At 39.7% G+C, this 19,646-nt stretch overlaps 1 protein-coding gene across 1 annotated transcript in view; it reads right to left on the minus strand.

Moving 5' to 3' along the window:
• Positions 1-19,646, minus strand: part of Hdgfl3 (HDGF like 3) — a 54,435-nt gene that overhangs the window by 5,823 nt on the left and 28,966 nt on the right. Inside the window, exons 2-5 of the mRNA XM_028754765.1 lie at positions 19,048-19,124; positions 12,982-13,120; positions 12,371-12,526; positions 6,596-6,742 (exon numbers count right to left, since the gene is read on the minus strand). Of these exons, the coding sequence (XP_028610598.1) occupies positions 6,596-6,742; positions 12,371-12,526; positions 12,982-13,120; positions 19,048-19,124 (519 nt within the window). The remainder of the gene's footprint in view (positions 1-6,595; positions 6,743-12,370; positions 12,527-12,981; positions 13,121-19,047; positions 19,125-19,646) is intronic.

A 19,646-nucleotide genomic window follows, 5' to 3' on the forward strand; every position in this document is an offset into this window, starting at 1 on the left:
GTTTGACCTTCACAAGAAGAAAAGGTAGAAAGCTTGCCATTTCCACAGAATAGAACATTTACATTTCTCTGTCCATACCCCAAACAAGATTAGTGGCTCTTTAGACCTTTAAAGGCATATTTACAACCTTTGAACTTGAAAGATGTAATGCCTTGTAACTGACTTGTCAGTAAACGAAACACTGAACATATGACTATACTCACAGATACTTTGGAGGACTCTTCCCTTAGGAGGAGGAAGGTACCCAAATAATGAAAATTTGTTAATCAAAGAAACCTTTAAAAGTATATTTTATTAATATTACGTGAAAGGCAATAAATTCTTTGTTTGCTGTGGCAGAAAATTCACCTAACAGCTCAATTCATATTAAAGAACAGTTTAAAGCAGATCCAACAGCAGTCTCCGTGTGCTGTCCGTGCACGGAAGAGATGGCAGCAGCAGCGTGAGCACTGTAAGAGCACAGCTCTCTGCTTTAAATAAGGCGCTGTGGAGTGACTGTAGCGTGTATGGCTTTTAACTGTCTACTATAACTACTGTGCTCACAAGTAGTCATTTTTAATTTAATGGTGTCTACAGACTGACAGAGAACTCTGGGTATCTGCTAGGCCTGATGCTTCCTTGACCTAAAAGCCAATGTGGTGGTCATGTTCTGTGGTCTCCTTTTGAGCCTTGTATGGCTATGTTGACTGACATCTGGAGTCTACCTTAAGGTATTTTAATGAGAGACAGTGAAAGAGGCTTTAGGGGACAGCAAAGTTAATGGATACCCAAAATATGGCAGGAAGAACCCAAAAAGATTTTTTTCATATATACCATTTTTATATGAAAAAAATTGGTATTATGATATGGATGTTTTGGTGAGCTGTGCAGTGAGATGCAAACCAAAATTACAGTAAGATTCCATCTCATGCCAGCAGGAATAGCTATCTATCATCAAGAAAGCAAACATCAAATGCTGGGGAGGAGACAGGTGACAAATGGAAGCCTCACACACTGTTGGGGAAACAAATTAGCATAGCTGTTATTATCTGTATGGAGGTCCCCAAAAGACTAACAATAAGGGCTGCGAACACAGCTCTGTGAGTACAGTGCTTGCTGCTCAAGCATGAGGACCTGAGTTCGGATCCCTAGTACCTATGTAAAGTTGGGTATGGCAGTATATAGTGGTAATGCCAGTGCTTGCAAGAGGAAAACAGACAAGGCAGAGGCACTAGCCAGTCAGCCTAGCAAAATCTGTGAGCATCAGGTTTACTGAGAAACTGTCTTCTTTTTTTAAGTGGACAATGATAGAGGATTTTCAGTGTTGCTCTCTGACATACATATGCACAGACATGCATACACATTTTTTTTAAAAAAATCAGTAAGACAGAATTATTACAGATCATGTATACTAATCCTGAATATACAAATATGTATACTAATCCTGAATACAAAGAACCAAAGGCAGCATACAGTAAGGTACATGTACACCCATGTTTATTGTGGCACTTACAATATTATAGAATCAGGCTGGGTGCCTATGAAAGGGTAAAGAAACGTGACACAGACAGACAGACAGACAGACAGACAGACACATACACACAAACACACACATGCACACTCACTTTACTCAGTCAAAAGAAACTATGGTGTTTGAAGAAAAATTATTATAACTAGAGATCATTGTGTTAAAACATATAAACAAGACTTAGAAAAATAAATAAGGCTTGTTTTCTCTCATATATAGATTCTAGATTGGAAAAGGGAAGAGCTAAGCAGGAGGTGGGAGTAGACAAGGACCAGGCCTCCTGGATAAATATAATAATGCTGTGTGTGTGTGTGTGTGTTTGTGTGTGTGTGTGTGTGCACACGCGCATATGAAAACTCCTAATGAATCTGTGTAGTTATTATACACTGATAAAAATTTTAGTATTGGGCACTTCATAAAAAAATAAAATGACTTACTAATTCATAGGAAAAGAAATACAGTATTTGTTGCCAGTGATAAAATTTGATTAAGTAAAAACTATAACTTTAAGTCGTCCATATGACAGCTTCTTGACATTTACAGACGTCTAAAGAGATGGTGACACTTAGAACATGGTTAAACTATAACAAAATCCATCAATACAAGAAGTAGTACAGGACAGCAAAGGAGCCGCGTGAGGAAGTAGTATCCAGTATCTGCAAACAAGTAAAAGCTATCCTCAGTGTCACATAGCCTAAGAGACTTTACTGAACCAAACACAAAACGTTCAGATTCTGTCCTTGTTAACATCAGCTGTCAAGGTGACACTACCTAGACAGCCCAGCACACTGTGGTCAGCACCATCCCTAGGCAGGTGGTCCTGGGTTATATAAGGAAGCTAGCTGATCACAAACCAGTGGGAAAGCCAATGAGTAAGCCAACAAAGCACATTCCCCTGTGATTTCCTCTTCAAGCTCCTGCCATGCTTCAGTTCCTGCCTTGGCATCCCTCAATAACAGACTCACTACAGACCTGAGATGTAAGCCAAATAAGCCCTCTCCTCCTCAAGGTGGTTTGGTCAGGGTTTTGTCACAGCAACAGGAGGAGACGAGACAAGTTCTTAATGCAATGCCCTTTAAGACACTCCTATACACAAGAACGGAAAGGGCTGGAGATGGGAAATAAAGAAGTCATCCTCATATGCAGTGGATGCTCCTCAAAGTTTTACCAGAGAATCCCCAGACCACATAAACGAAGGAGCAAGTTACAAAGACCATGTACAGACATCAGAACACTTGCTATACACTGAGAACCAGAGAAAACCATCTAATTTGCAAAAGAAAGTAAAATGCCCAGGAATAATCTAACCAAGGAGGTTGAAGATTTTCACGATGAAAACTGAAGATGCTGAAGAACAAACTGGAAAGCAGGAGACGGAAGGGTTCCCATGCTTATGGACTGGAACGATCAATATTTGATCAAAACCACCTTATACGTATCTATGAAATTCTCAATAATTTTTTTTACCTAAAAAAAGTGAAGAAAAACAGGCAAAATATTTTAAGACACAAGCATAGGCAAGGACTTTCTAAAGCTTCAGCAGCCTAAGAAATAATGCCAAGGACTGGTAAATGGGCTTATACAAAGTGAAAAAGCACCTGTTAAGGTAAAGGAAAAAGATGAAGGAGGTGGAGATGTGACCTATCATGTGTCAGGGGAACAACCTTTGCCAACTTTACATTTCCCAGAGGATTAGTATCTACAATGTGTGAGAAACTGCAAAAACTGAACATTAATTCAATTAATTCACATGTTTTGGACTCTATAGCTAGCCCCCCCCCCTGGCCTCAACTTCCTTTGCCATACTCAAGGTGAACTGAACTCTGCCCTCTCTGTGCCTATGTAACGCATTCTGCCTGGAGAAAACCTCAGCCCTTCCCACGGCTTCCTTCAGATGCATGCCCACTAGCCCAAGAGCCTCAACAATTACCCGCATTTCTCAAGTTCATTCACTCTCCTACTCTTCTAAGAAACTATTTAAAAACTCGTTCTTTCTTGTGAAACTTCAGTACTTTTTCCTGCACTCCTTCAAGCCATGACCTTGTTTCCTTGGAAAACCGTCAATCACACAAGAGGGCTTTATAAGCCCATCTTCCAAGCACCCAGGGACCTGCACTTCTGCCCTAACAGTCCCTCATGATATGTACTCATCTAACACATCGCGGCTTTCTAAGGGTCATGGTGCCATTGACTTTTCATTTGGATAAATCATATATTGAACCATTTTAGAGATTTGTGCATCAAGAAAACAGAGGCTCTCTGACATTCTACCAGCTCATGACTATGAAGTATTTACAATAAGTTTAACATCAGGCTGTTAGCCTTATGAAGTATCATGACTCTTTAAAAAGCTACTATAATTTAGGGTAGGTGGGTAATTGACCAAGGGAACCCAGGAGAACCCAAGCAGACACTTATGATGTGTAACACAATCTCAATAAGACAGCTGACATGGTTATGTTTAAAGACAGAAACTGCTAACCATGGAAAGAAAAGTGAACGATTGAGTATAATAAAGTTAACAAACTATGATTTTTTTTAAAAAGCAAAAGAAAGTGAAGAGATAAGACACAAACATCATATCATGCAGAGTAAGTATCATACAGAGTAAGTGAAGTCCTACAAGCCACTAAAAATAATGTCTAATGGGAAAATAGGCAAAAACCCTGGACGGACATGTGTATTATGAAGAAGAAACATGGCTGGTTGATAGAAACAAAATAGAACAACAACAAACCCTTGATCTCATCACTGATCATACTGCATTACAAACTCATACCATAATGACTATTTTACACCAACATATTGCCAAAAATAAAAGTCAGATAACACCAAGTTAACTACAGGGGCTTTAATATGCTGTTGGCCTGAGCATAAACTGGCCAACTCCTCTATAAAGCAACTAGATAAGGCTGAAAGCCGTGAATTTGCACGTCAGCACTGTCAGTTCTAGTTACATACCTAAAGAACTTGAGCATGTGCACGAGGAGACAAAATGCTTTTAACAACACTGGCCAAAGCTGAGAATAGGCCAGATATCCATTAATAGCAGACTGAATAAACGGTGGCATATTAATATAGCGTTCTATATGTCATATAACTGAAACACTGAAAACTGAATAAGGCCTGGCAAGATGGTACTTTCTGCTAAGTCCAAGGCCTGGGCTGGATCCCCAGGACTGATGTGAAGAGTATGGCTTCTTAAAAACTGTCCTGGGACCTTCATCCATGCGCCTTTGCAAGCTGTGACAGGCTCTACCCCAAGAAATAACTTTTTTTTAAAAATTAACCAAATGAATAAACCTTAAAAGCACAGAGGTGAGTAAATGCCATCATTAAAAAATACTCATTAGCAAGCCAAATTTAACATTGTTGATAAGACAGAACAGGAACTTTTAAGGAAGTGTACCTAGACAGATGGAAGGAGAGCTCTGGGAGCCTGAGGGGAAGCAGAAGAGAATGGTGGTTGGTAAGGAAGTCAAAACAAACTGTCTAGTGATACCAAATGCTACAAGGAGACAGGCCAAGTGTGGTGATGCACCCTGCAGACCCAGCACTCGGGAGACTGAAGCATGGGGGCCATGAACTTGAGGCCAGCCTGAGCTACCTAGTGAGGCAGACAGAGTTATAAAGCAAGACCCTGTCTCAAAAACTGAGAGGAGGGTGGAGGAGGAAGTTGAGGAAGGCTACCCTGAGTGACAGGAGTAAGACAACAACTAAAGCCATACTTCAAGAGTAACGATGGATAACTAAGATGAAGGAGGAAAACGGTGAGCGGCCCAGGGCTGATATGAACAGGTAAGAACAGACACACAGTCAGAGCTCAAGGCTGTAACAAGTAGCTCGTGGGTGTCACCACTCATCTGCTCATTCCATCACGGTAGTGGGAGAGCCAACCCTTAGGCCAGTGCTGTACGCTCAAGTGCTTAGCTGTCAGGGCTCATTATCTGAAGGAGCGTACACAGAAGAAAGGCTATGGGAAATGCCTATGTGCACAAATGACCTTTATTACACTTTATGAATTCGGACCTGCCTGTAAATGCCAAAGTTAACAGATGTCAACAAAAGTCAAGGTAAGTAAATCTGTTCCTATGGGTATTTTAAATATCAGTACTCAAATATAGCTTGAACACTTTTATTCTTGTAGGCATACATAATGTTTGTGCACTGTGTAAGGCTTACCCTTGTTACTCAAGTGCTGATTTCTCTGCCCTCATATTTTGTTTCAACCTGGACATGGCACTGTAATGCTTATACCAAGAACCTTCCATCAAGTTTGTGTAAACAGTTCTTACCATTTATTTTCTGCCTTGTCAATAAACGATTATCACCCAATGTCTGGGCAGAATAGAGAATAGGGTGGGACATCTGCCAGCAGGGAGAAAGGGGGGGGGAAGGAAAGAGAGAGGGGGAGAGGTAGAGGTAGATAGATATGGGGAAAGGAGATCAGAGCAGGATGGAGGAATCAGAGCCATGGAGAAGAAGGAGATCAGAGCAGGATGGAGGAATCAGAGCCATGGAGAAGGGGTCCGAAGAGCCAGCTCAATATCATATGCAAGTGCCGTGGGTGGGGCTGGGAGGAGACAGATCAGCACAGGAGGTAAAAGTAATCATTTAATTGCTCAGCTACTGAAATGCAGTTTTGAATAAATCTTATTTCTTCTGTATGGTTATTGGGGAATAGCATAAGGTAAAGAAATATAGCTGCCTTATTAATTAATCTTTTATATTTATATTAAGAATACTTCATTTACATATTCTACTTTAGACATGCCACTGACTTTGTGATAAAAGAAACAGAACCATTAAATTTCATACTATCAATAATTTGCAACCTACTTTAAAATACTCTATAGTTACTAACATAGTTTGAAAAAATAATATTCAGAGTGTGACTTTTCCAAGATGGTACACTTTCCAAATGGCTCTCTCTTGTCTTCAGAGTCTAGACACCTGACCACTCACTCATTTGTGAATGGCTGTAACAAGCTGAACGGGTACTAATGCTAAGTTGTGGACACTGAGTCCACAGTGAAGTGTCTTCTAAGAGGCCAACAGAAGATAAGGAAATCATCAGCACATCCTCACCCCTTCACCGGCTTTCTGCAAGTCTGAAGTCGTGTTTCTTGTGTCACTGCCAGCATCTCCACCCTCAGAGCTGCTTTTGTTCTCGTCTTCTTTGCAGTCTTTGTCATCTTCGTCTCCTGGAGATTTCCGGGACTGTTTAGAAGACTTCTAAACATTTAGACAAGTTAAAAATTAGAGTCAAAAGTAGAGCTCCCAACGCACAAATATAAGTATAGAGGTGCAAAAGGAGCTGTTGGCATGTAGTCTGTGTGGCTTGACACAGCACATATAGAGAACACACGCACCAAGACTGGGCTAGGTGATGGTGGACAAGTCATTTTACTTCTCTGGGCTTCTACTAACTAGCTAGCTAGAAAGGAAGCAGATGTGGGCTAGACAGCTCCCGAACTCTTGTAAGAAGTGTGCTACTAAAAACTAGACTACACAGATACCCACAACTGGGGGAGCACCTACTACCTCAGGAGACATTAGAAAATCATCATGTCCTTCTCTGTCACATTATAGTAATAGAAGCCAAGGTCCAGAGAAGTGAGGCGAACTTTCCAAGACAACACATGCGATCCAAGGCAGAATACTTCTTGAAGCAGTTTGGCTAAGGATATACACAGAAGGAACCTAGACAAAGCTTTTGTATCAGCAAACACAAGTTAATCTTTAATCTATGGGTAATTAAACACTAAGGCTATACTGGTAAAATGGTCTATTTTCTTTGTCATCTTGCATTTGAAATCAAACTATAGCTTGTAGCAAAAGTCTCTGGGCAGAACAGTACTAAAGTTACAAAAAGATGTCTCCAATTTACATCTTATTTAAATGATGAAATGTAGAATTTTCTTTTTTTTCTTTTTTTTTTTGAGACAGGGTTTCTCTGTGTAGCCCTGGCTGTCAGAAATGTAGAATTTTCTAACATTTCCTTTTAAAAGACTTTTTTGGATTTTTAAGGATTTATTTATTTATTTATTTATTTAATGTATATGAGTACACTTTAGCTGTCTTCTGACACACCAGAAGAGGGCATCAGATCCCATTACAGATGGTTGTGAGCCACCATGTGGTTGCTGGGAATTGAACTCAAGATCTCTGGAAGGGCAGTCAGTGCTCTTAACTGCTGAGCCACCTCTCCAGCCCTGACTTTTTATAACGACACTTACTTACTGCGTGTGAGTATGTATTTGTGGGTGTATGCACCTCCCACGGCGCCTGTGGAAGTGAGAATAACCTGTGGGAGCTAACTCTGTCCTCCAATCAAGTGGTTCCCGCGTCTACTTGAGGTCATCAGGCTTGCTAGCAAGTGACTTCACCCACTGCGTCACCGTGATGACTGTTCTCAAGTGGTTTTTTGTTTTAAGTCAAAAATGAGTTTAATTCTAAGCATATAAACAATGACTAATGGCTTGTGTGAATGACCACGAGGTAGAAAAGCTAGACAGTTTGTTCTAATGCATTTTTAATGCATAATTAACATTTTTTGCCTTTTCATCTGTCAAATTCATTTCCTCTTAAGAAGTTTTGAGGGCTGAGATTACAGCTCAGTGAGAAGTGCTTGTCTAGCATGCAGGAGACTCTGGGTCTGATTCTCTAGCATTATACATACTGGGCATGAGAGTGCACGTCTGTAACCCCAGTCCTCAGGAGACAGAGGAAGGAGGATCACAAGTTCAAGGGCAACCTTGATCTAATAATGAGTCGGAGACCAACTGGGGCTATATGCAACCATTTCTCTAGAGAAAGAAGTAGAAAAGGGAGAGGGAAATTTAAAAGAAATTAATCTTCAAATACTTTGCAAACAAAAGCTAAGGCAAATGGACTCAACCAAATCATTTTTTGGCCTTCCAGAAATGAATTACTAAATTTGAGCCCCTCATACAATCGGATTTTTAAAATTACATTATTTTGTTTGTGCACGTGTATGTGTGTGCAGGTGTGGGTATAAGCAGTTGTGAGTAGCCTGATGTGAGTACTGAGAATCCAACTCTGGTCCTTTACAAGAACAGTAAGTGCTTTTAATTTCTAAGCCACCTCTCCAGCCCTTTATCGACATAACCAGTTTATCGGGTTTGTTTTGTTTAATGCAGAGATGGGCTGAAGAGATGCCTCAGTGGTTAAAAGAACTTACTTACAGAGAACCTGGGTTCAGTTCCCAGCACCAACTTGATGGCTCATAACTATTTGTGACTCCAGTTCCAGGAGACCCATAGCTGGTCTCTGTAGGCAATACATACATGTATTGTACATACATATATGCAGGCGACACATACACATACATTTAAATAAATAAATTCAAAATACATAAATAAATGTAAGATACAAAGAGAAAGATCATCCAGTTACATGACAGAACATATTACATTGCTTCTATTTTACTAAAACTACAAACTGCACTAAAAATATTAGTTTAAAATGTTATCACTTTTAGCTTTTAGATTAAAAAAAAAGACTTATTAACAAAGTTTGGTGCTTGGTCAGTTAAAGATTCCATATGACAATATAAAGGTAACTTTTTCATTTTAGTAACTATCATGTAACAGTTGAGTGTGCTAACTGCATTATCCAGTAATCCTCAGATAACAGTCGTGATCTGCCACTCTTAGCATCTGTATCTCCGGTGCAGGGAATTTAGGCTTCTCAGCACTTGGTATTATACAAACACCAAATCTCAATATCAACAGGAAGTAGGGCATCGTTGTACTTCCACTAATGGGTAACGATATTTAGTATTTTAGCAGGAAGTCTAGCTGCCAAACTAACTTTGTAAATCTCTTCAGATCATAATTCCTATACGTTTGTTTGAAATTGGTGTTTATCATCTATTTTTATTAGTGTAGTTCTGAGCTGGTTTTATGTCTAATTGTTACTTCGTTAACTAAAATTCTTGCTCTTTTAGCATCTTTACTAGTTATTTGTTTTAAGAATTTGATAAGCCTTAACTGTAATCATTTGCATACAAATACTTTTAATCTATAGTTTTCAGTATCTGCTAGTGCTTAATATAAGTCAGCTATACCTTTACTTAAAAGATACATAATTTTCTTCAGATCTCTTGTACTTTGGCTTTTTGATTACTGAAGTTTCTTCCCTCACAGGTAAATGAAAGTAGGTAAACAGAGGAGACGTGAGATAATCCTTTATCTAACTGGAATGTTTCGGAGGTCCACTGACTACTAGTTTTTTAAGTGCAAAGGGAGACTACTCAACTTTAAGAGATTTAACACATTCAATAAAAGGAATACAGTGGGAATCAGAACAAGTACCAGGAAATAGTTTCTCCAAGTGTTATTTCCATGTCAGTAGACTTAGAAACTAGATTCCCTGTCCTTTCCTAAAAGTCTGAATTAGCAGTGCTAGGCCTTAAGGCATGTCAACAGCACTTCACAGGATTCCGATACACATGAGAGCTCCTATGTGATACTGACAGTAAAGAGCTAGAGTTCTGACTGGCTTCTGGGCCCATACCTGAAATCACATCATTTGGGAGTTTGAAGCAGAAAGACTACCATGAGTGTTTAAGGCTAGTCTGGGATATAAATTGTGTTCCAGGATAGTCTAGATTACAGAGATTGTCCTTCTAGAAGGAAAAAAAAAAAGACAAAAAACAAAACCAAAAACAACAACAAAAAACCAACCCTTCCTCCCTTCCTCCACTCTAATACACAATTGTTATAAAAACGTTAAAATTCTGGGTTGGGCTGTATCTCAGGTGGTAGAGCATTTGCCTAGCATTGTGCAAAAACACCAACGGCAAAAACTTAAACAGTTCTAAAGTGATTGTGAAAGCTGAAATTAAATATAAATAGTAATCTTAGCCAATTAAAATTAAACAATCATCTAAACAGATAAACCTTAGCCCTCACCTTCATTGCTGTAAAGTGCTAACTCCATCCTAACTACGAGTCTTGGTACTGTTGATCTTTGAAACATGCAATGAAATAATGACATTTAAAGGTCACATGTTCATTGTTAAAAGCCTACAAACCTTATATAGCTTTTACATAATCTAGGGTTGCAAACACATTCTGGAGAAGCTCAGCAGGCAATCAATTACATAAAAATAACTCAAATGGATGTTTAAATGAAACCCAAAATGCTAAAAGAAATTCAGTCTAAAAATAAATGCAATAGTAGAAACAGTGGGAGAGGGATTTCTTTCCAACCATTTATAAACTCCACCTCCATCAAAAGCCATCATGTTTGTTTGCCTGCTTAGTGTGGTGTATATGTGTGTGCACACGTGTGTTCAACTCCTTCTCTTCCTCTCCCACTGCTCCCCTCCGACTGCATGTGCCTGTGCTTTGTTTTGTTTGTTTGTTTTTACTTTAACTTAATGCCCACTATGTCCATTTAGCCTGTATGTTCACTGGTGGGGTGCTATCTACCAGAACATAGACATCCTCAAATGGCCTAAATCTACCTTATATTTTTAGATGGGGTCTCTCAATGGAGCTGGGGTTTTCTGATTGAGTTGACCAGCAAGCCCTTTCCAGGGATCATCTTGTTTCACCTACCCACCCAGCTTAGGAGTTACAGCCACGTGAGCCCAGATTTTAGGTGGGTGCTAGGTTATCTAAACTTGGTCCCCATACTTGTGCAGGAAACACCTTACCACTTGACCAATCTCTCCAGCCCCAGCTATCATGTTTGTAATCAATAAGGTACACAGAGAATAACACAATTAGGAATATAGGAAATGTATACAATTTTACCTGTATGTTAGTAACATGGATTTTAAAGATTGTCAAAATAAAATTTTAATAGTCTGAGAAGCTCTTGGTACTTGTTTTCTTAGATGATTTCTAAATATATCTAGCCATTAAATATAAGAATCTAAATAGAAGTAATTTCTTCAAGTATTCAATCATGTGATAGACTACTAAATCTTGAACCTTAGGTCTTTAAGGATTTCTTTATCTTGCTTTTAGTGTCTACAGGACAAATAGTTTTCACAAATATCACAGGTGTTTTTGATTGCATATCTGAAATACTGTTTAACAGACCTAGTCTTTTCTTTTGTAAATCCCGATGTCACTGCTGCTACATTTGGACTAAATTCCAAATTCACTGACACAGCATACATGTCTGCCTGTGCAGCATTTGCCTTTCTCTCTCTGTCTCTCTCTGTCTCTCTGTCTCTCTGTCTCTCTCTCTGTCTCTCTCTCTCTTTCTCCCTCCCCCTCGGGATCTGGGCATGCCTGCACTGAGTTTAGGTGCATGTGAGGCCTTTGCCTTCTCAGGTTTCCTGCTCCATTCCTTTCCCTCTGCCACACATGGCTCTTCTCCTTTACCCTTCTTTCAAGTCTTTAGCATAAGCTGTGCCTTTACAGAAAGGTCTGGCCACTTTTCTAGTACATGCTTTCTTGACCTCATTCATTTCCTTCAGAACTCCTTTCACAATTTCCACTTATGTATTTACTTGCTATTGTCTCTCTCTCTCCTTTCTCATGGAGTTGAATTTCCTCATTCCTGCACAACCAGTTCCGTTCAGTGTCTGGCTCAGCCTATACGCTTAGCCCTCATCCTGCAACAAAGCATGTGGTACTTCCAGGGCAAGTCAACCTTGAGGAGTCCATAGTGACCCCCTTACTACCTCGGGGTTTTTGGCTTTCTCTCTGGCATACCACTCCCTCTAAAGTTTGTAGTGTATGTGTTGGGGTGGAGGGCAGGGAGTGGTGCTAAATGACATGTTCTAGCACTTTCCCAAAGAGCTAAACCTTCCACCCAACCTGAAAGTTTCAGTGCTTATGAAGGACACATTAACAGGAGGAGGGGGTTTTCAGTGACCTTTGACGTGTAGGACTTTTTCCGTTTTGAGCCTCCTTTTTCATTCTTTCTTTTGCCTTTTCCATCTTCTACTCTATCACCTTCTTCCTCACTGCTTGCATCTGCAGGGTTTCCACCTTCTCCCTCAGTTTCTGAAGAGCTCTGTTGCTGAATTGTCTAAGGAAAAAAAATTAGCCAATTACATTTTTAAAAAAAGAGCAGGAACACAAACTGGAAAAAACCCCTATGTTTTAATTTCAAAGCCGTTGACCTACTTTTAATATTTTCAAAATAAAGGACTATGGGAGCCAGGCACAGTGGCACATATATCTAATTTCAGCTACTAGGGAGGCTGAGGTAGGAGTGCAGCTTGAAACCAAGATACTGAAGCTAACCTTAGCAGCATGTGTAATCCTGATTCAATTAATGATTCAAGTGGCTGCCAAAGTCAATTTTTTAAATGTCCACTTAACTCAGGCTCTTTTTGGCACGAGCTGGTACTTAATCAAGGAAGAACTCTGACCTCAAATGAATGGAAAGTTAGTACTAACACGAAGGACACTTTACACAGGTGCATAAGAGTTAAAAGCAAAGAATGAGACACAACAAGAGACTGTGATGCAAACTATTACCTGGTACCCAGTAAATTTCACTCCTGGATTATTTTCAATTTCCCATAATCCTTCATTAAATCCTTTCCGTTTGTTTGACTTTCCAAACTTGTCTTTGTATTCCTTATATGGGAAAAGGTCTTTAGGACCTAGAAATGCACTGCAGGGATAGATAGAAATAGAACTGACATGCTGATCTTCAAATACAAGGTATTCTAAATATCAGGATCAAGTGTGATGTCAGAGCACATTACAATAAACATATTTAAAGTATACATAAACCCTGTGGGCTAAGCACATATCACAAGATGCTTTAGAAACATATTTCAAGGCAATAAAATGGACATCTGAGTATGTAAGCCACCAACTCTGGATTGTCCTATTTTGACTTTACATTAATATTATACAATATGCTTTGTTTGAAACTGATTCCTACTTATACAAGTAGAACTAAAGCATTTACTTTGATTGCTTCTATCATCATTTAAACTAGTATCTATGCTAATCTTACTGTTACGTAAGGGTGTGTGAGATTTATAGTAAGAAGTTAAATATTAGGATAAAAATTATTTAATAATTTAGAATAGTTAACCAGCATTATTTCCGTAAATTGGGCATCAGTGGGAGGGAGGAGAGCAAACCAGAAGTATACAGAATAGTATCTAATTTATATCTTACTCTAAATTAATTGTAATCATTAAAAGGTAGCTCAGTTCTATAGCTTACGCACTGCTGCACTCTACACGGTCTGCAGAACCGCTGTCTGTGATCTAACTCTAGTGAGTGGAGCTGCTGAGGCTCACTCTGGCCAACACCCTGGAGACTTACATTTCAAACTAAGGTTTATGTACCTATTAATTTAACAAATAACAATCGAACACCTCTAATGTGACAGGCATTGTTGCAGTTGTACTGGAATTCGACAGAGAATAAGGCACAGTCACTGCTGCCTTCATAAAGTATAGGTGCTAATATATTAAAACAGTAAACAAAGCATGCATCTTGTATATTCAGAGAGGAAGGATGGTATCTTAGTTTCTTTTCCTATTGCTGTGATAAAACACCCTGAATTGTGTGTATGGGATACCCAGGTGGTTCCCCACCCTCTTAGAGGAGACGGGGAGGGGGTGGAAGGAAGAATTGTGGAGGGGGTTACTGGGGGGGGGGGAGGCATTGAATGGGATGCAAAGTGAATAAACAAACTAAAACCAAAACCAAAAATGACAACCAGAACACCCTGAAGAAAGCCACTTAAGGAAGGAAGGATCTGTTCAGCTTACAGTGTAGGTTATCATCCATAACTGCAGGAGTCAGAGTGGCAGAGATCTGAAGCAGCTAGACACATTAAATCCACAGTCAAGAGCACAGAGCAACAAATTAAAGTTCAACTCACTCCATCTATACACGCAGAAGACATTTTAGGGAGTGCTGCTGTCACTTTGGGTGGGTCTTTCTATCTCAATCAACTCAATTAAGAGATACCCGCACAGACATACCCATAAGCCAACTTAGTCTGGATAATTTCTCATTGAACCTTTCTGTGGTGATTCTAGATTGGGTCAAACTGACAATTAAAACTAGCTATCACGGATAGGAATGACTTTTACAATTTTAGCTATAAAGATTGGGTAAGGCATCACCAGAAAGGGAACATCTAAGAAAAGAAGGAATTGTAGAAAACATTTAATCCCAATATGGGATTTTTACCCCACCTTTGACTATTCAGTTTTGGTTAAAAGATACACAACCTTTTTTTTAATTTATTTTTTTAAATCAAATCATAATTTTTACTTATTCACACAGGGGTTATAAACACAAAAAGGCAGGATATGGGGGAGGGGATGCCACTGGAGCGTGGGTGTTCAGGGGGAATACAGATATCTTCAGAACAGGGTATCGCCTGGGTAAAGGTTCAGGGGACAGGTCACTATGCCTCTGCCTATGATTCACTTGTCCTTATCTAAGTTGGTATTATCTGCCAAGGCTACCTATTTACAAGGTCTATGACTACTCAGGCTGGTAAATTTCCACAAAAGCTGCCTGTTTACAATAGCTTATAGCCATCTGTTTCAATGTTTTTCCACAGAGACCCAAGACTTGGTGTTAGAATACATGTATGACAGGTCTATTGCTGATTTTAGGCCTATGGCTGATTTTAGGCCTTCAGTGTATAAGCAGGAATGCCCCTGAGTATAGAAGGGCTGTGGCAATTCTAATCTTGTGAAGGCGGGGATAGAGGCCTGACCTCCAGTAATTGAAGGGGACTTTGTAATGGCTCTGGTCCCCCTGTCGTCCAGTGAGGCATGAGGGCCCTTTCCAGGTAAAAATGAATCATCTGTGATGTTTGCTGTTGGAAGTTCTAATCCAGATGCTGGCCTCCAAACTTATACGACTCAGACCTTCGACGGGCCATTGACAAGGACACACAACTTTTAATATTTACAATAAGCATTAATCAGTACTAGAGCTGGGCAGATAATTACCCTCTATGCTACTAAAATCTATTTTCTATAATAACCCTGAGTTATTCCTTACTATGTTTTATCTAGGCTGCACTTAACTCCATTTGGCCAGCCCTAGTGGCCATGCTTTCTTGACTCCTAACCTTCGGAGTCTTTCTCTGTCCACCTTCTTCTCTTCTTACTCATGGTTGGGAACACTAAGCCCCACCTTTCTCAATTCTGCTCAGTTACAGGCTGTAGGCATCTTTATTCACCAATCAGGAATAACCTGGAGGCACAGTCACATAGCTTCACTTGAGTCTAAGGGCAGATTCTCTAGTCTCTGGGACAAGCCTTATGGCTTATCTCTTATCCTGGACCCCCGAACTTAGCATTACAATACATAAGAACAGATCAAACCTCAACACGGGGGGTGAAGGAACCATTTGTGTTGTACCTGGGGAAGAACAACGTGTCTGAGAAACACAAGAGAGGCCGGGGCTAGAGTGAGATGAGCAGCAGCAGACCACCGTGGGATAAGGATGGAGAGGTAACCAGTTAGCATCACAGGTTATTTAGGGGCCTGGAGGTCACTGCAAAGGTAGTCAGCGATATGAGAAGGCATGAAAGGTTCTGAGATGTGTCAACAACATCATTTTGGCTGTTGTGTTGGAAACCAAGTAAAGGTTAGGAAGGAAGATGTAAGTAAGAAGTGACAGAAGGCTACTGAAGTAAAGTTAATACTGGCACCTTGGGCCAGGATGGACAATGTAGTTGGAGAAGAAATAGTTAAGTCCAGAATTCATTCTTTGGAACGAATTTTTGATAGAGAAACTGGATTTGAGGCTGTCTCTAAGGTTCCAGAATAAGAAATAAGAATGCGGGAGTTATTTATTGAAATATGATTTTTCTTTTGCAGAAAAATATTTGGGGAGAAGCTCATTGTTAGATGTAAAATCTAAAGTCCCAGTTAAGACATTTAAGTGAAGACATCAAGTAGGGAGTTAGAAAATGATTCTGGAAATTAAAACAGGCTGTGAGCTAGAGATAGGACTTTAGAAATCAGCAAAAACTGAAACTTCCAGTCAACATGTTAACTGGAATTCATAAATTCCATTTTCTGACAGGGTATAGCAATGATCTCTCACACTGATCAGATGATTAAAAAAATACAGCTAACAAGTGTATTTATACGAAGCATGCTGATACACACTCCTGATGCTTTAGAAAGTGGGCGCAGGAGTCTGAACCCACTCTGGGCTATGTGAGACCCTGGCAGTAAAGGAGAAGGAAAGACAGTTTTACCTAAGAATGTAGCCCTGGTAGTCAATCATACTCTAGGAAGACCACACATCCAAGAATATTTGGGCAGTACAAACTGCTATTGGTGGTTTAAAGGGACGACATAAAGTTGAGTGGATTGAGAAGCTGCGGTCCAGGAAGAGTTGGGGGAGGGGAAATGAGTATGATCAAAACACAAAACCAAGAACAAATAAAAATGATTGAGGGGTGGGTAGGTTGAAGTCTTATTTGTCAAACAATATGAAGACGAGGAGAAAATGGACACTGTACAAGGCTAGTTCATTTCCAAAGACACATAACAGGAATTAGTACTCTGGCTTTTGACTGTCTGCAAGCATTGACTGTGTGCATAAAAAGTAACTGTGAGTTAAAGTGCCTAATGAAGAAAAGGCACACACAATCTTTATTAGATGAAAATGTAGGGCTTGAGTATAGCTTAGTTGTAAAGTTCTTGCCTGCTTGAGGACTTGCAGCTAGTTCAGCAACACACACACACACACACACACACACACACACACACACACACATCTCCCACAAGAAAGCAAACAAAAAACCTAAAACAAACAAAAATAACTAAGCCAAACTCAAAACAGTATCAAAAAATTCTTACAAAATGTTTATTTCCTGAAAGATACACAATTATTTCTCACATAAGAAAAAAAAAATCTAAGCCAGGCAGTGGTGGCGCACGCCTTTAATCCCAGCACTTGGGAGGCAGAGGCGGGCAGATTTCTGAGTTCGAGGCCAGCCTGGTCTACAGAGTGAGTTCCAGGACAGCCAGGGCTACACAGAGAAACCCTGTCTCGAAAAACCAAAAAAAAAAAAAAAAAAAAGAAAGAAAAAGAAAAAGAAAAAAAGAAAAAAAGAAGAAAAAAATCTGTCTTTAGGATTTTATTCTGGAGTCTTCAAGACCAGAATGAAGTGAAGTTAGAATGGAAGAAACAGCAAGCTAAGATTCATGCCAAATTCTGTTGAAGTGTGCTAAGACCACCACTTGTCTCCCCAGTGTCATTCTCTTATTGTTTTCATTAACAGACGACTTCTCCCATAGTTTAGAACTGCTCAGCTGTAGGTTGTGTCCCAGCTCCCCCACAGCCGAGTGTGGCCGAGTGTGGCACACGGCCAAGCTGTTGACATGACAGCGGACATGATGGATGTAAGCGGAAGTGACCCAGGAGCCTTCCCTGCCACCTCCTTAGGAGGCAGTCCTTGTTTTTCACTCTTCCCTCCTTCCCTCTCCCTGAAGGGTGCGCATGTAACTGAAGCAGGTTAATTTTTCGAAATAAGCAAACAAGCTGGGTGTGAAGGCAAGTGACTTTGACTCTAGCATGTAGGAGGGAGAAGCAGGGGCATATCTGTGAGTTCAAGGCCAGCCTGGTCTACATAGTGAGACTCTCACAAACAAGTACACAAAAGTAATACCAAGGACTGGTAGGGTCTGACAGAGGATACTGAATTCTTAGCAAATCTGTCTATCCCCTCTACCTGTGGTCTCTTCTGTAATATTGTGAACGAAGGAAATACACGTCTAGATTACTTTAATCTATATATTAACAGACATAATTAGAGAACCTTTAAAAGGCAGTACATTTGTTATAGGTCTACAGTTGAAAGAGTTTAGGAGAACATAACTGCGTCTTATACAAAATGAGTTGAAGAAGCTTCTGTAAAGAGAAACTATACAGAGCTTCAAGAGGGGTTACCAGGAGTCTACCACTCCAGGACTTTACCAGTGCCCCGGAAGGAGACTGTGGGATGATGGCCAACACTTAAAACAGAAACAGAAGCAAAGATCTGCTTTCAGTAATCAAGACTTCTATGAATGAAAGCTTATTTTATGGCTTGAATTTGAAATGCTTCCCCTACTCCTGTGTTTGGACATGCAGTCCCCAGATGGTGATGCTAATTTGGGAAGTTGTGAAGTCTTATGAGGGGAGGCCTGAATGATAGGCCACTAGAAATGGATCTTTAAAGCTATGCCTTTGCCTGTCCCTGTTCTGCCTTTCCTACATGTCCTACCTAGTTCACCATGTGAAAACCCGTCACTCATTCTTGCAGACACAGATCCCATCATGCCTGCCCTGCTAAGATGAACTGAAATCCCCAGAAACCATGAGGCAAAATAAACAATTTCTTCCTAACATTGCTTCTCTTATATATTTTGTTACAGCATGCAAAAATAACTAATACATCTTTCATTAATAAAAATATGTTAAGTTTGGCCACTTTATAAATTGATATAACAACTAACAACATATAAAATAGTACAGATCACAGTTAAGTAATATAACCTAGTGCAGCCAAGTTAGAACTGTTGAAAATTGAAGCTATCTTGTTAACTTACGTTTCATGGGTACCAAAAAAGAAGATAGGGTACTTGTTTGCTGGAGGCTTCACAGCACCCTCTGGGAGTTCATCAATCTATTAAAGAAAAAGTCAGTTATGAAATAATGTTTTAAACACAAGATAAATATTGTTTTGATAACATTGCTAATTTCAAAATAAAATTAGTGTAATAAAATTTCTAATAGTTTTTTTTCTCAAACCTGGCAAAATTATTCTAACCATCCTATTTGGTCTACTTAAAACTGTAAATTAGTTTTGCCCATTACAATAATTTATTGAGCTCAAACTATTCATTTCTTTTGACTTAAGAGTTACTCCTGAAAATCTGTTCTAGTGAAATAAAAAAGAGAAACAAAAGCTGTACTTTTTATTAAGACCTTTCACGTTCCATCTATGATCTTTTTAGTAACATAACATTTTATTGATTACTTGGGAATCTCATATCATGCACCCCAATTGAGGTCACTCCCCGTCCTCCCAGGCCTCCATTCCCTCACATCCTCCCCACTCCAAACAAACAAACAACCCATCCAAGACCATGTTGTGTCAAACTCCTAATGGTCGGCCCCTCAGGGAAGCTGAGTCCTTCTCCACCTG

Source organism: Grammomys surdaster, unplaced genomic scaffold (assembly GCF_004785775.1).
Source record: "Grammomys surdaster isolate TR1022 unplaced genomic scaffold, NIH_TR_1.0 126036, whole genome shotgun sequence".
Lineage (NCBI taxonomy): Eukaryota > Metazoa > Chordata > Mammalia > Rodentia > Muridae > Grammomys > Grammomys surdaster.